Here is a 17,801-nt window from a genome sequence, read left to right as displayed (position 1 = left end):
ATTATCCCTAGACAAGACTGATTCATGGATTCCTTTACTGTAAATTAGCTTGATGGTCTTATTACTAGACCAGGTAAACTATAGCAAGATGCAGAATTTTAATTCACAATTAAAAATTACTTAAGTACCAACTTTATAAGTTATTCTTCACAAGTCCATGTACCATACAAATTAATCAATTATTTAACAATTAGTAGAAATAAAAGTATGTCTTAATGTTCCATGGTTGAAGTATTGTTTTCCTTTTCATCATTGTGATATTAACTATTCTACATGACATAATTTGTTGACATAATATTCTTATTTCCTAAAACTGAATCACAGTCTTTTATATTGGGCTTAATAAAAGAAAATTTTTGACCAGGGCCAATATAATGACCAACAGAAACAGAACTGTTTTTTTGAAAAATGCATTTCAAATTTAATCAAATATACAGGTAATATTTGCATGTAATTCTGTTACATTAGAACAAACACCCCAAAAATATTTCCACTAAAGTAAAAATTCTGGAGTCAGCTGTCATCCTTCAAAACAAGAGTGAGTTTTTTAAAAATAAATGAGACATTTTGAAAATGGCTTTTCTCCTCAGAACTCATTGTACCATTATATATGTGTATGCATAAAAATTTGGAAGAAACTTGCTTATTATTAGATATATTATTTTCCAGAAGTTTTTTTTTAAGGAATGGGTGAGGAAACAGAGAATTTTTTTGGAAAAAATTGTTTAAAGGAATTGTGCCTACCTTTGGGTTTTTGGCATAACACACAAACTTCAACGTTTACTGTTCTATCTCCAGGGCTTCCGACAATGATAATATGTTTGCAGGAGATGTATTTATACCTTGACAAGGCCTTGATGAAAATAAAGTGAGAAATGTAGAAATACAATTTAGTTGTGATAGTCTTACTTGCAAAGATGCATCCACCGCGTGAAGGGGAGCTCTAAGCAGGCTCCAGTTTCAGAGTTAATGGGAAGAATCTGTTTATTTTTTGAGCTCTAGCTAACGGTGTATGAAAGGCAGTGTTGACTGTGACACAGTGATAAGCTGGAAGCACTCATTCCAGAGTAGGGAAGTAAGTTCTATGTACCTGGCCCCTACGCCTTCTGAAATATCACTTCATTTCTCCATGCAAACTCCTAAACTACAAGATAGAATGGTGTGAGAATACATCGCTTTGAACACATCATAATAAACTATATATTATCAGTGTCTTCACAATAATATAGGAGTAAAAGTTGTTCACTTTTCTTTCCTTCTCCAAAATCTTTTGGAGCTGCAGATGAAATTTTAGTGGAAAGGCCACTGTACGAAACATCCTTAAAGACTCGTGTTTAAAGTGAAACCGACCTCCCAGCCAACTCTCTAAGTCTTTGGCACCATGTCATTTTGAGAGTGGCTGTTTTTTGCTTTTGTCATGCACTTGGCTACCTCTATGAATGGTCATATCCTTGGCTATCCAGAAGGAAATGATAAGAAGAATTTAAAGTTAGTACAAAGAAATATAGAAAGTATGTTAAGAGTGAATGTGAAAAGTCAGAAATATTCTTGGCACTAGAAACCAAGAGCTACAGCAAAACAATAATTTATTTCCACAGGCTCATAATGTGTGTGATATAACTTTATATTTTCTAAGAACTGATTTTTCCAAGAATTTGTGTATAAGGAAAAGGAAAATAAAAGAATTTAAACGATTCCATGAAACCAACACTGGCAAAGATCAATGCAAAGAAAATAACAGGAAATGTACAGCCATTTGAGAGAGGAAGGGTCCTAGAGAAAAGAAAAAAGAAACAGAGAGGAGGAGAGCCCAAAGAATTGAAGGGAATAAAAAATGAGGCCCCCAAGGAAATCTAGCCAATCCGCCTCTTCTTGAAACTTGTTGCTATGTGACACTGACGTCAGTGGTCTCCTCCGTGCTTGTGGAGTGACACAGTGATAGGGACATATTTTATTGACCTGCTCATTTCCTCCCAAAAAGCATCACTAGGATAATTTGTAGCAAAATGCATTATCACTCTTGATTTTTTGTGTGTTTTTTTTCTGTGTCGCTTTGCCATACCCACTAGCATCCTGCACATTGAACCAGGGCCCTTACATTGAGCTACATCCTCTTTTTTTTAATCTTTCACTTTGAGACAGGATTTCAGTAAGATGCTAAACTGCCCAAGCTAGGCTCAAACTTGCAATTCCTGCCTCAGTTTTTCAGGGTGCTGGGATTACAGGCATGCGCCACTCTGCTTCTTTCTTTTCATCTTTCATATTCAGCATTCGTGGACATACTTGTGAAATCATCAGGCTTTTGGTTTAACAAAAATTTCCTGGAATTCGAAGATGAAGCAAGTATAACAAAGCAGGGAGCTATTTAGTTTGGGAGGGAAAATCATCCATACATTTCCAAGGCATCTAAGACCAATTACACAGTAGCTACATCTGCCTTAGGTTAAAGTTTTAAAAAAATAAAAAGTAGTAGGTAAGGATCTTGGGCAGCAGGGAGCCTGTAGTTACTGGAGAAGTGAACACAGACAGACTAGTTTGAGTAGACAATTTGAAGCGCTGGGATAACAGAATGTGTCAGAAAACATCAACATTAAAGGGATAAGGTGGTTATTGACCCTGATGGCCAGGTTTTACAGCCTTAGAAGATAAAGATCAATATACTGAAAATAATTTAATGTATCAGGAAATTAAATTCTCCTAGAACATTAATTTTTTGTTTTCAAATTGTGGTATTCTATTGCTAGGCATGTTGACTACAGTTAATAATATACTGTATATTTCAAAAATGTTGAAAGAATAGATTTTAAATATTACCATGAAAGTATGTGAGATGATGGATATGCTAACTAACTTAATAATTATATAACATATACATTCCTCAAAACATTACATGTACCTCATACTGTGATCTATTTTTAAAGTCAATTTTATGTACAGTTAGTACTCTTTAAATACTGTAATTCTTTCTGTAATAGATTCTTTGTAAAGAGCTGAATGAAAATGTCATACGTTCAACAATGTCTATCCTAGACATTTTCCTTATAAATAAAATCTGACCTAAATTTACCAGAGACTTCACTATTTAAGGAATCTTTAGTATATCATATTACAAAACAAGAATTCTAATTACAACATGCACAGCTGTGACGTAATATTCATTCATAAGTTTGCTTTAGTATTTCAGCCTGAGTCATACTGCCTCACAATACAAACTTAAAATTTTAGTTAAAAATTTTATAAGATTTTCACTATTTAATAGGTCTACCAAGACACCCAGATATATCTAGATATATATATATGACTTAAACTTTCTTGGATATTGTGGCAAAACATCATAATTTAGATCTCAGTAGTTAAATACTTGGTATTTAAAGTGAATGTTTTATTTTTGTGTATTTTATAAAGAGATGGGATAGTTTTAAGTTCACTAATGTGTAGGGCAAATTCTTAACATGCAAAGGAGGAAATTCTGAAGAAAAAACACATAACCAATTCAATTAAAACCACAATTTAATACCATGTCTTGCAGCAAAGCATCCCTACTCATCACAGTAGATCCTGGGTAACTTGGACATGGCCACACATAATTAAGCACCACTTATATTTCTATTTATATTTTAATAAAAACCATATTTAAACCTTAAAATTATCATTTAAATTACTAACTCAAATGTATATTCCTCATAATGAACCTAAAAGGTTAAGAATTATTTTAGTGATAGAACTCTATTCACTAATTATGCACTAATATTGACATAAGAAATATGAGTATTTCTGTTTCTCTGAAAGCTTTCTTTATAGTGTCACAGCCAAGTTCAGGTGACTTGCATGTAGAGTAAAGAACATTTCCACTGCAGCAGCCATCAGCAGGTAATTTTCAAGTCTCTATTCAACACACTTGGAGATACAGGGAAGGTTGAGAAATAAACTCCTTAAGTGGGATCTAAAATCTGACAGGACTTAGTGACCTACTGGACTGTTTATACAACACATTGTGCTGAATGGTGAGAGAATTTTCATGATGTCTAGACTTATGCACCATGGAGATGCTTGCTCATTAAACAAACTGCAGGAATCAAATCTAGGGTTAAACGAACTTGTGGAATTGTAACTATGATTCTCAGGCCAAGTTTTTACTCCTCTTTGGATTCTGTAGAAATCTGAAAGCATCCTGTGCATTTCAAAATAATAAGAGATCTTGCCAAATAGAATTTGGAGATAGACTTGGAGTTTCTGTTGCCAGTTTGTATTCTCAAATCCGTTGTCATGTTTAAGCTCTTCTTGGCTTTCCCATCTTATTAACTAGCTCTCCTCCCAAGGACAGTGAAGTAGAGCAGAACAAAATGCTGGCTAGGGCAGCTCCAGCTTTTCTGAAGGGCAAAGGGTAAGTTAAAACCAGAGTGTACTGGAACCCTGAATTAACTAAACTAAACATGTAGTTGCTTTCATCAAAACTACCACGTGTGAAAAACTATCTCTGACTTAGTAACTACCATAACCCAATTAACAGCACCAAGTAGTTATCTCAAGTGGACACATTTGTGTTGTTATTCACTTTCCTTAATTTCCTTTTTCTTTTTCTTTTAAATGACTAATCTCATGATTTGATTTTCCTAGATGCTTAATCTTTGCTTGCAACCTTTTGTAGTACAGATGAATTCTGTGACCTCAGTGGTTGAAGAATGCAAAGTCATTTTCAAAAAGTTTTTCTGCCTAAACAGAAGTGTTTATGTTTAAAGCTAGTGAAATGAAGTTGTGATTTTGCTTGGATTTTGCTTGTGTTTTTCTAGCACTTCACTTATACTTTCTTTATTGGTTTGGTTTTCTACATGCATTTTCTTCCACAAACTTACTCCTACTTCCTCTACTTCTTTCTGGCCACTTTCTTACCACCTTTCTTTCCTCCTACCCCATTGTAGGATACAGTACAGCCTAAATGTGGCAGACAGGCTAGCTGATGAACATGTGCTCATCGGGTTGTATGTCAACATGCTCCGGAACAACCCATCATGGTTAGTGCAGGTTTGGCTGCTTGACTATCCTTAGAGAAATGATGTGAATTGGTGACAAGCAGTCCTGGCAAGGGACAAAGTCCCTGCATGCAAAAGGTGTGTCACTGGGATGTTTTTTACCTAATTCAAATAGAAAGTCTTTGGGGATGTTAGTTCAAATACTTCCCATTAATATACCATAGAATTCATATTCTTTTTTATATTTTAAGTTAAAAACTTGTGTGAATAGAAATATTAGTATCTAAGTACATGTAGGACTCTGAGTCCCAACAGTCCATTCTCTAAAATGTATCATGTCAAATTACTGCAGGATCATGAGGCAAGAATTTCTCTTATTCCAAGGATATGTATGTCTCTGCTGATAAAGGAATCAATGTTTTGTTTCACTTAAAATAGAAGGTAAAAAGGGTGAAAGTAATGTGATAGGATCATAAAATGGAAATCACTTCTCTAACAATGAAAATCAGGGGAAAAATTGTCTTTCAACGATTCTGTTACTTACAAATGTGTCTGAGTCATCATGCTGGTGAAGCCTGCTTTCAAGTCCTGGAACATGTAAAGTTCACTGTCAGATGTGTGAATTCAGCAATTCAAATAGACACTCATAAATGATAAAGGCATTCATAAAATGTTTCGCTATTTTAATTTTGACATACCATCTTAGTTAAATTTCTTGATGCGGAGACAAAATACCTAACACCAGAAGTTGAAGGAGGAAGGGTTTATTTTGGCACATGGTTTGTAGAGGCTTCAGACCGTAGTCGACTGGCTCCAAAGCAGGGTAGCAGGTGAGAGGAGAAAAAGTTCATGGCAGGCAGAAGGCAGCAAAAGCAGCAAACAACAAGCAATGCCATAGCAGCCCTCTTTCCATCCCTTATATTCTATACAGGCTACCCACCCTTAGTACAGATAGCACTTATATCCAAGATAGGGCACCCTTAATTCTAGCATCACACCTTGAATCAATTCAAGCTTCACATCCTTAATCCCAGTATTACACACTCTAGATCCAGCCATCTCTGAAAATCTCTACCTATGATTGCATGAGGCTTTGGGAAGATATCTAGACACATGCTGTAACATTCTGCCCTTGGCCCCCAAAAGACTTACACACATACCTTTATGCATAAGGCATTTAGTCCATCTCTAAGAGTTGCCAAACTCTGCTGATTTCAGCATTGCTGAAAAGTCCAAGTCCAAAGTCTCCTGTGAGATTTAAGGCTGCACAAATGAAACAAAAGTCAAAAAACTTCCAACATACAATGGCACAAGATAGACATTTCCATTCTAAAAGGTACAAATAGAGGGACAGAAAGGAATGAGACCAAAGTAAGTCCAAAATCCAACGGAGCAAACATTAAGTTCTGTAGTTTCATATCTAACATCCAAGGATGTGTGTGGTAAAATACGAACTGCAAAGAGCTTGGGTGGCTCCACCCCTATGGCATTGAAGATGGTTGTAGTTCCCTCTTTCTTCAGCCAGCTTTGATCACTCCTCACAGCTTTATTCAGATGACCCATATTCCTGGCTTCTCCAACCTTCTGGAGACTCTGCTTCACCTTTGGCATCACAGCTTCACACACTGCCCTCTAGGGGCACATTGCCTGGCCTCTCACACCTTCTTCTGAAATCTAGATGGAAGCCTTCCTAACCCCAACTCTTGAATTTTGAATGTATCCAAAGCAAGCCCCTTGTGGATAATGCCAAGGTCCACTACCAGCTGGAGCAGAAACCAGATTTCTTTCTGTTGGTTGTATTGATCAAGTGCCTAGATTACTGAGAGCTCTGAACCCAATCCTGAGGAACTACCATTCTGGAACATGGTATTCTGGGGCTCTCTACTCAAAACAAATTCTTTCACCTTTGCAATCCCAAGGCTGCAAAAGAAGGATTCCTCCTGTTTCTTGTGATATCTTCAGGCCATATTTTTCATTGTCCTCTCCCTTCACAGCGACCAACTTCTAATCTGCTCTATCTTTATACTCTACAGCTTTACTGTAGCTTCCTTTCTAGTCAAACTCAAAATGTTTTAAATATTCTGCTTAGTTCCTTGCTCTTGATCTTATCCTTAACACAAATCTGGCCAAATACCCCCAACAGTAACTATACCAATGCCTGAACATTAGACTGCCTTAAAATTAGATTTATTAGTCTTCTGTTCTTAATCTCAGCCTCAGGCAAATTGTCTGGACAAGAGCAAAATGCAAACAGATTGTCTAGGATAGTGGAACATACATGAACTAGAGTCCAACATCCAATGCAGTCCTCTTCCTAGCAGCCTGGCCTTTATCAGCAGAATTTCTATAAGCCTTCTGGCCTTCTGAGCACTTACCAGACTCTCCCATCAAACACAGTTTAAGGGATTCCAGGGCTGCTGCTTCAGGTAACATCTTCAAACCTTTCCAAACTAATTCCACAAGACAGTTCTAAAGGCTGAAGAGACACATGGCCAGCAAAGGTCACAGCAGCGGCTCCACTCCTGGTACCAAATTCAGTCTTTGTTGGTTTCTCATTATGGAGACAAAGTACCCAACACCCAAAGTTAGAGAAGGAAAGGTTTATTTTGGTCCATGTTTTGTAGAGGTTTCAGTTCATAGTTGGCTAGCTCCAAAGCAAGATGGCATGCTGTAGGGCATCACAGAAGAAAAAGAGTTCATGGTGGGCAGAAAGCAGCAGATGCAACAAGCAATAATCAGCACCCACTGCAGGTATCTTTCTGTCTCTAGGGGTGGATATTTGTTATACTCAAGGTGCAATACTCTTAAACCTAGCATCACACTATGAATCAATCCAAGTATCATATCCTTAATTCCAGCTTCACACACTAGATCCAGCCACCTATGAAAAGCTCCATCTATGACTACATGATGTTTTGGGGGAAATCTAGATATAAACCATAACACATAGGCTATTGGCTAAAGTTGCTTGATTTTAATAATGAATGTGCATTTGCCATTTGAATAAAATTTTTGTGAATCAAACTTCATGACACCACTGCTACACAAGTGAATCTTTGGAAATATTTTAACTTCAGTTTTTCTAAAAGGCCCATGAATTTTCTGAAGTTGTATCTATTAAGTAAGACAATGTCTTAAATCCCCACCAAAGTGGTTTACACTATTGCCATAGGTTCCTTTCTTCTTCTAGTTCATAAATTTATTCCTCAAACATATGATCACTATTACTTGGTGTCCACTGCCTCACCACTTTAGTATTATTAGACATTTTGTTTCTAGAACTCTTTTTTTCCCTTGACCGTTTCTAAAGTTATCACATTGCTGACATTTCTGACACCTTCAACCTATTTTTGCAAGATTAGTAGGTAATATAATAGTTAGATTTGGTGAATTATTTAATATTAGTAGTTTTAATAGATGTATGTAATAAATATGCTAATTTATGCTTTTAAAATGTATAACCAGCACATTAGTCTAACTGTATACTAGTTTTACTCCTTGAAATAAAAATGTTCTCTTCAGCTGACCTAAGCCCATCAAATTTTTTTGTTCAAATTTCCTGAGCTTCTAGATTTAATAATTTTTACCATATCTCTACTTACTCTCTTAAAACTATGAGATTACTTTAATCTTATTCCCCCAAAATTTACTGTGTGGTAGGTGAGAACTAAATTCTGAATTACAAAAGATAGCATAAATAATCTTCAGAAGTACAATCAGTGCAGATTTATTCCAGAGGCAGTGATGATGACACTGTGTCCTCTCTCCTGGAATCCCAAGCACATCCTAGTCATTTCTCACACTCTTCTTTGACCTTTTATTAACTAAGGGTGTAACAAAAAAAATCTCCAAAGGGAAAAGCTCAGAATTTTTCACTGCCAGCCATTTTCCCTACTCAAGTGATTAATCATGTTGACTTGATGGTCACTTAAGACCATAAAATAGTCTCAACAGAGATACCTTACATCTGCCTGATAAAAGCTAGAAAGGAATTTGTATTTTAAAAACAAAGCAGAGTGCAAGACTAATAAATAAGACCAACTCCATCTGAATAGCTGCCTCCAAATCTTTTATAGCTTTTTTTCTGTCCTTCAGAAATTCCAACTTCATTAAATTTCTCATTTTATCTTTGCTTTCATTTTTTAATTAGATCCTAACAATTCCACATACCTATCTTGTTTATATAAACAATGCAATAATCTCTCGCTTTCTCTATTATTATAGTTATGATGTGTTTACATTCAATTATAAGATATATAATAGTAATAATCATAATTATTCTTTTTAAAGTGTTTGCCTTGTGCTAAGTTCTGTATCAAAACTTTATATACATAATTTTTCCTAATGATTAGAATAATCCTGAGGAGTTAATAGGATCATTCTCATTTTAGAGATAAGTAAAGGTATCATTTTAGTCACTCACCTAATCTTCCTACAGTTACACAACTACTAGGAAATGAGCAGTATTTAAACATTATCCAACCAAGTTTATAACCACTATAAACCCTAAACCCGCACATGCCTTCCAGACAGCTTTCATGCATTGCTCCTCTACTCTGCAATCTTCGTGTATTTACTCACTTAATGAATTACTGAAACTTTATTATTGTTCTTTTTTTTCAGCACTGAGGATTGAACCCCAGGACTTCCTTTACTACTGAGCTAGAATCTCAGCTCTTTTATTTCCTTTTAACAAATATTCTGAGTTCATAGTATTGAGTGGTGGTTACTAATCAGTTACCTTATACATTTAGCTTTATCAATTTGACTCATTTTAATTACACCTTCAAAAAGGCAAAAATTTTGTCTTCAGTCACTTTTATCTCATTAAAGAATCAGGAATAGGGAAAAATAAATTCTACATTTATGAAGTACTTCAAAAATGACAGAGCCCTTGCCCACGTCTGGAAGTTTAAATAGAATTATTTCCATTTCGCCAATAGGAAAACACAAGCCCTGAGACACTGAGGACTTATCCCAGGTCATACTCTAGTGAGATCTTGCTCCCAGGTCTTAACAGCGTGATATCATATCAGTTTCTCACTTCACTCCTCTCCCTCCTTGACTGAGCACCCCTCATGAAATACTCAGCAAACAGGCACCCCCGAAAGCTCAGCTGGGCTCCCCCGAAAGCTTTGGTCTTATTATTCAGTCATGTCCCTGACTGACTGTACATGGGACTCTTCTAGCCTATCTTAATTACTTAACACAGTGGGAAACTGTCTTATTTTAAATTGTCTGCTGCCAAATTAAAGAGACACTTAAGCCGTTGCTGGTTCTGATGTCAGAAAAGCTAAACAAATAAGCAGCAACTCAGCAGAGAATTTCTGCTGCCTTCGTAATAAAAATAAAAAGCCTTGTGGTTTTTAAGCACCTTCTTCAGTGAAGGGGAAGGAGTCTCAAAATCTAGTATGGTGAAGTTTTTTCCTGTCTCCCTGGGAGCTGATCAAAGAACTGCACTTACCGTAATTCATAAAGATCTGTGGCAGGCAGACTAAACGATGAGAAACAACCTCAGAACTTTTACCTCTAACCACAATTTATCCTGCTTGCACACCATTCAGAAGCTTCTAGCATATTTCTCTTAACTTTGTAAGAGAGGGAGAGCAAGCAGCTAAAGGCATCCTTCTGAAGTCTGATTGCAGTCACTTAGAGAAACTACTGACCTCTAGGTCAGGTTAAAATTGTCCTGCTTTTGTTACAAAAAATTACATATTTATGTTGTTCATACATTCCTTGCTGAGGGGATTGATAATGCAATTAGTTTGAATTGCTCCACAACATTTTATGTTTGTGGGGGAAATACATGTCAACTTCATTCTAAGAATTTCTGCTTTGGGATTTTATATATGAAGCCTAAATTTTGATAGTATTCCTGCTTAACATGGCTTAGTATATTCTGACAGTACTTAGTATACACCACAACCCTTTGCTGTGGTCTGTGAGCCTGTGTGGATCTAGCTCTTAGCTCACTGCTCATAGGGTTGTCCCCATTCAATCATAATGTTAGTCGCATCCATGTTTGATGTCAACGTTTAGTGAAGCCAAGCCTTTCCCTGTCTCCAGACCACAACACTAGCTCTTCCCTCTGCCCAGAACTTCTTTTCCCACTTCATCTTGTTTCTCCTTCCGTGTGCTCATGCACAGACTCCTCTCTGGCTTTCACTCTTAAAGACACCACCTCAGGTAGGTCTTCCATATTAGTCTCATGCTGGCATGCTATGAATTTCCTTCTCTCATGGGCTGGCTAGGTAGGTAGGTGCTTAACATCCACCTTGCCCCAGTCCAACTGTGGTGAACCTGTGACAAACCCATGTGAGCTGTTTGTAAAACTGAAGGCTCTAAAAGGTTTGTCATCGCTGTCCTACACTATTGGACAGAGACTCCTCCAGCTAGTTCGCTGCCATATCCCTGGCACCTCATACAGTGCCTGACACTCAGTAGATGCTGAGAAGTATCTGTTGGTGTTGCAGAACACTGATAACACCAAGGGATAAAATTCCCTCTTACCCTAAATGAAATTCTTAGGAATTCTCAGAAACATTTTTTTAAACTAATATTTCTACTGTGTAAAAAAAAATCACCTATATAAAATAGCCCTTAGTACTCTGTGGTTTAGGAGTACGAAATAGGTGGAAAAAAGAAAGTTATATTAAGTTTATGTAGAGGTGGTAAATGTAAACAAAGCCATTCACTGACATGTTAAAGCCCCATTTCCAAAGATACATTCTATTTTTAATGTGTAGGCTAACATTTGATGGAATGTATGACCTTAATTATAACATACTAAGTTGCTAAAGTCAAAGTCTTGATAAAAGAATTTGAAACTTCCCTAAGGCAGCCATTATAGTGATGTTTCTATTATCCATGAAGATGGCCATTTCATGATTTTTTTGCAAGGAAAAGGGTCACAGTGTTTAAACTTTAAACGCATCTCCCTCTGCATTCTTTCGTGCTATAGTAATACTGGACGGACCCCAGTAGCACTTCACTTGTTTTACCTCAACTCTCCTGTGCTCACTTACTCATAATTGCCTGAACAGTATTCTATGTCCATGGCATTTTTCTCTCAACCACCTGCAAAAGACAGGAAATAATCTGAAACAGAAATCTTCCACTTAGGTGTTAACTAATTATGCCTTCTTAGACAATAAGCCTACCACAAGTGACCTGCCTTTTAACAGAATGTACATGAGATGAAAGGGACTTAAGATTAATCTCTAGTGATAAAATTCCTGTCCTCATCAAAACAACTACAAAAATACTTAGGGGGAAATATAGAAGGATTTTTGGTACTTTCTGGATGACCCTAGAAGTTAGAACAGGCCCATAGAAAAACTGAAGAAATGTGACCAACCTCTGAGTTCTCAGAAATCTTTGCTAAATCATAATTTAATAAGTGGGGCCCACTTGGGTTTACCAGAATGCCAGTTGAGGTCACTAGCAATAGACATTGATCAGGCATTTAAGGGAGAAAATGGGGAGCTTAAAAACTAATTGATCACTTTACCTGGAAATATGCTCAATGCAGCAGCCACTTTTTAATTCATCATAGTCTTATAGCAAGATTACTGACTATAAAATCCTGAAAATAATAGCTACGGCTAGAGAAACTGTTAGAACAGGTATTTATTTTAATGGTTTAGGGATTCTTGGTCATTCATTTTCAACTATTTCTAATGGAAGTCTTAAAATAATTGAATTCATCCCCCTTTCTGTAATTTGAGTACACTGGAAAGGCACAGGTGGGCTCATAAATTGTTGGTGTTCACAAAAGGGTAATCTATCACCCCGAGCCTCATGCACGCTATGTTAGGGGGTGAAAGGCATGGACTATGAGTTATCACCTACAGGACAGCATCCTGCATCTTTACATCTCACCTTGACAGGGTTTTCTACATAGCCTTTGTATTATTTATCCTGGCATGTCATTCATGATAAAAGATACTTTTACCATGAAGATATTTTATCAAGTTTTTTAAATTATTTATCAAAACCCTCACAAATGTTTCTGACAAAGTCACTTTCAAGCAAACAGATCATCATCCTGTGCTTAGAGCAGCAGCACTGCTGACTGTACAGACCTCTGAATAAGGCATCTGGTATAGGCAGAAATGAAAGACATACTAAAATCAAGCCAGATTGTCTCTCTGGATGGTTCTCTTGTGTTTGAAGCAAAGACAGTGTAACTTCCTCCTTCTATTGAAGCTATGATAAGAAACTTACTTATTTTTAACCACTGCAGAATGCAGACATTGTTTTATAAAGACAAACATCTGCTTTAAGCTTCATTTTCCAGAAGTAATTCTGCATTTTGCTGTTAAAATTTCCTTATTCTAAGCCTAAATTTGTGTGTTACAATTTGGATCTATTTTGGGGGTGATATTACCGATGACTGGAGTCCTAGTTCTTAGAATTTTGTTTTGAGGGAATGTTTGTAAAATACCACATATGCTATGTAAATGTCAGTTAAGCACTCATGAAAAGTATCTTTTATGTATTTTACATCTGGGCTTCACTTCATGTATTTGGGTTTCCCACTGTATTGTCAAATCTTCTAGATTCTTTTGACTCAAGGATTTCTCTTTGAACAAGTAGAATCAATATCTTTTGAAAGCTCATCAGAAACGATCCTCAAGTCTCAACCAGCCCCATTGCTTCCCTTTTCATAAAATTCTTAAGTAATATTCAGGCTTTTTCATAAAATTCTTAAGTAACATTTAGACCTTTTCACAAAATTCATAAGTAGTACTTAAAGCTTGAGAGAAAACTGCTCTGGTAGATAGTTGATGATATTTTGAAAGAGACAAGAACTTTCAGTAAATCAAACAGGTTACTTAAAAGGCAAAATAATAATATAGTATTAATATTTTTGAGCACTTAATGTATTTCAGGCACTATGATACTTTGATACTTTTTACATGTATTATCTCACTTAGGCAAAAAGGAAGAGGAATCTCTTTTTCAAGGATAGATCTGTGAGTTGGTAAACAGAAAAATTAACAGTCATATTACAGTTATCTATTGTACCCCAGAGAAAAGGGCTAAACCCAGAATGAAAGCATTCAGGATTAAAATATGTATAACTTAACATATGTGATAGGTATAGACAGACATAGAGATAATGGAGACAGAAAACTCTGAATGCCCACAAAATAAAATACTGCAAGTTATGGATTCATACAACCATGGAAAGTGGAAGAGCTATCTGGAAGTGATATAGCCAACATTCCAGAAGCATGAAATTATTTCCATTCATCTTATTTAGAGCAAAGATTAAAATACTGTGGTGTATGCTTGTTATATATGTAATATACATACACATAATTGTACTTATTGTGTATACCTGAGCCTTTGAAATGGGTAGTTCTTCTAATCTTTATATAGGGCATATGAACATGTCTTTATTTTTTAGTGTATACTCATGAGTATTGTTTTTTCTATAAGAACAAAAGTTTAAGAACCAGTGAAGAACAAAATAAAATATGATTGGGGATGAGGGGAGCTAGTTTCTTTGATTCTTACCTGATATATATCATAAAAACTGATAAGGAAACTAAAACAAATTAATCCTCTAACAAGATTCATAGAAAAATGGCACCTAAAACTCAAATAAAGGGCTTCAGAAGACCAAGTTTCCTGAAATGGGAACGTTGATAATACTTCTACTCGCATTAGCCTTTGGAACTCAGACCAACCTTGTTCTAGGGAACACTACAAATTATATGGAACACTAGACAATGACCATTAGTGTCACTGGGCGACATCCCCTTTAGGAATAAATGTGGAAGACAGGTTCTTGGGAAGTAATAGGAGACATAAGAATTGTATTAGTTATCCATTGCTGCATAACATTTTGCCGTCAAAGCTTCACAGATAAAGCAACAAACTTTTATTGCCTCACTGTTTTGTGGAGCAATATAGGTTTGGTTTGGTGAAAACCTCTAGCTCAAAAATTTTCTTGAGGATTCAGTCAAGCTGTTGACTCCAGTCCTAAAGTCATCTAAAGGTTCTGCCGGTGGGGATCCATTCACATGGTTGTCAGTGGCACACAGACCAACCACAAGACTGCTTTATAACAGGACAGCAAGCTTCCCACCAGGCAAACACTTACGGAGGCACAAGAGAAAGAAAGCCCAACGTGAGAGCCATGGTCTTTTTAACCTGGATTTGGAAATGATATTCCATATTTTATTCTTTGAAAGTAAGTCAGTCAATCCAGGCCACTCTAAAGAAGAGAAATTACTGGGGTCAGGGGTTTAATCGCAGCAGCCCAAACACCTGCCTGGCAGGTGTGATGTTATGAGTTCGATCCCTGTACCAAAAAAAAATAGGAATTACTGTATATGAGGATGTGAATACCAGCAAGTAGAAATCATTGGAAGCTAAATGCAATTGGTTTTTGCTTTTCTGCTTGCTTCCATATTTTCTAACATTGATTCTGGACACGCCTTACTTGCACAATAAGGAAATGAAAATATTAAAGGCAATTACATTTAAAATAGGTTATTTGTATGCCAGAAATGCTGACCAGAAAAGTCACTTTTCTTAGTAAGATGATTAAACTGACAGAACACAGGATTTATTATTGACCTTCCTGGCCACAGATTAGATCATGTCATGAATCCAAGCTGGAGATCATTAACCTCCCAGGATTTCATATGGCTTGAAAATTTTTGGCATTAAAAAACAGAAATAGCAAAACTCCCAGCAATGATATGCATATATCAATCTCTCCTATTGCCTAAGTCTCTTTTCTCGGTTCTCAACAGTATGCTTGAGAGTTCGAACCGGCTTGATGAAGAACACAGGCTGATCGCCAGGTACGCAGCAAGACTGGCAGCAGAATCCTCCTCGTCTGTAAGTATTTTGAGTGCAAGTATTCACATGTTGGCATACTGCATCCTTGAATTTCATCTGTCATATCCATTGTTATCACTAATGTGTTTGCTGCTGTATTTGTGGCATCTTGGTAGTGAATTCCCAGCTCGAAAGTAGCACACTTGAGGAACAGAAGATCTATAGCAATGTGACACTGTAATTGAAATGGAATCTCCACATCCCAACTGTACCCAGTTTTGTCCCCATAGGAGGATCTGATGAAAGGGGTGACAACTGGTTGTGATTTCTCAATAGGTTTAAATCAGATATGTTTATCAAAGATACTAGATCTAGGGTGGAATAATCACTAGTGAGAGTGACCCATGATTGATGTACCACAAAAGACAATGAATTAAACACGGGCACAAATGGGGAAGCTGTTCCCTCTCCTCTCACCCAGGATGTCACTTTTACAGAAGCCCCCATGCCAGGCATTTAACTAATGATTCCAAATGGGAACCATGACCCGTGGCTGTCTGACATCAGTGATTGTAACCGTACCGTAATCTGGATAGAAAGTACCGTAATCTGGATAGAAAGCACTCGGTCAGGCTAAAATTGTGCTGTATGGCCTGAAAATCAGTTTTCCTCTCTCTCTGCCTTTTCTAGTGCTCTCTATGCTACCCGTTAAAAAGGTTAAATGTAATTATATGTCCAAAATAGGGACACAGCAAAAATTAATATCTCCGCTTTCCATCCTTTTCTTTCTCTGTCCCTATCTTTTGCCTGGCTTAGTCTGCCTATTTTTATTTCCTTCTCTTTTCTAAATCTCTCGTTTTTTCTTTTATTATTTTCCCAATAAGATCTATTATGTAGAACTAACCCACCATTTATTATTTCTTATATTTATTGACTACTTGAAATTCTGAGTTCTGATTTTTAAAAGCAAATAAATTAAATGCTATATATTTTTACTCTTCAAAGAAAGATATTGTTTCTTATTATTTATGGCTTGATACTGTTTTTCCCTGTGTTGGCTACTATCTATTGATTTAAAAATAAAATAGAAAGAGATTTCTTAACCCTTGGTAGATCAGTATACTACTCGAGCCAAATCCAATTCATTTTTATGCAATATAAGCTGAGGATAATTTCTACATATTTATTGTTGAAATCAAAAGAAGAATCATATAATGACAAGAGAAATTTATATTAAATTCAAATTTCAGCATCCATAATAAAAGTTTATTAAAATATCATCACCACACTTGTTTACAAATTATGTACAGCTATTTCCCTGCTACCTAACAGAGCTGAATAATGTTGCTTCTGTTTGGTCTGCTTACATACTTTAACTTTTTAGTTCCTTTCTAATTCAAGTATAGAAAAAGCATGGCTTAGGGTATTCTAGTTATAATACTGGTGGGCCCACTCATTGCATAATTTTTGGGGGAAAGTCTTGATCAATTAATATAAAGACCAAAGCTATGCCTGAAATCAAGTCTTTTTTCCATACACAGAATGTCCACAAGAAAGAAAAATTTGTCTTGTGAAATTATAAGGAAAACCTGGATAACAGGTCAAAGCTGCTATGTGCCAAATTTAGCTACTGAAAGCCAGTTAGCATGTAGAACATGGGACCTCAAAATTCTTCATCAGCAACATGAGTTATTTATTTGTCAAAAATAAATATAAAACAAAATCACAGAAGAGCATTTTTTTTTTTGTACCGGGAATCAAACTCATGACTGCACGCTTGCAAGGCAGGTGCTCATGCCGCTGAGCTATATCCCCAGCTACATCCACAGAGGAGCACTTTTGAAAGTCAAACCTTTTACTAGTCTGAGTCTTTGCTATGGCTAGGTATCTAGACATTAAAAATCACGCTGAGTTTCTCCATGTCTTTTGGCTTAGATAGCAGGTGACATTTTTTAAATTTTACATTCCTTGGTTTTAAAAATGTGATATTTTACAGCAACAAAAAGTGACTTCAAATTTCTAACATGTACT

The 17,801-nt window shown here is 36.2% G+C and overlaps 1 protein-coding gene across 18 annotated transcripts in view; it reads left to right on the top strand.

The window, feature by feature from the left end:
• The window catches only part of Dtna (dystrobrevin alpha), a 371,976-nt gene that overhangs the window by 316,788 nt on the left and 37,387 nt on the right, over positions 1 to 17,801 (top strand). For 13 of the 18 annotated variants that reach the window (XM_063231777.1, XM_063231779.1, XM_063231775.1 and 10 more), the window contains 3 exons: positions 4,307 to 4,384; positions 4,920 to 5,012; positions 15,743 to 15,830. In XM_063231777.1, coding sequence (XP_063087847.1) covers positions 4,307 to 4,384; positions 4,920 to 5,012; positions 15,743 to 15,830 — 259 coding nt within the window. The remainder of the gene's footprint in view (positions 1 to 4,306; positions 4,385 to 4,919; positions 5,013 to 15,742; positions 15,831 to 17,801) is intronic. The other 5 variants (XM_013157134.3, XM_013157135.3, XM_013157136.3 and 2 more) reach the window with 1 other exon arrangement.

Source organism: Cavia porcellus, unplaced genomic scaffold, assembly GCF_034190915.1.
Source record: "Cavia porcellus strain 051 isolate PalLab524CR breed Dunkin Hartley unplaced genomic scaffold, mCavPor4.1 scaffold_20, whole genome shotgun sequence".
NCBI classification, from domain to species: domain Eukaryota; kingdom Metazoa; phylum Chordata; class Mammalia; order Rodentia; family Caviidae; genus Cavia; species Cavia porcellus.
Note: the sequence above shows the minus strand (reverse complement) of the source record. Positions and strands in the feature narration are given on the sequence as shown.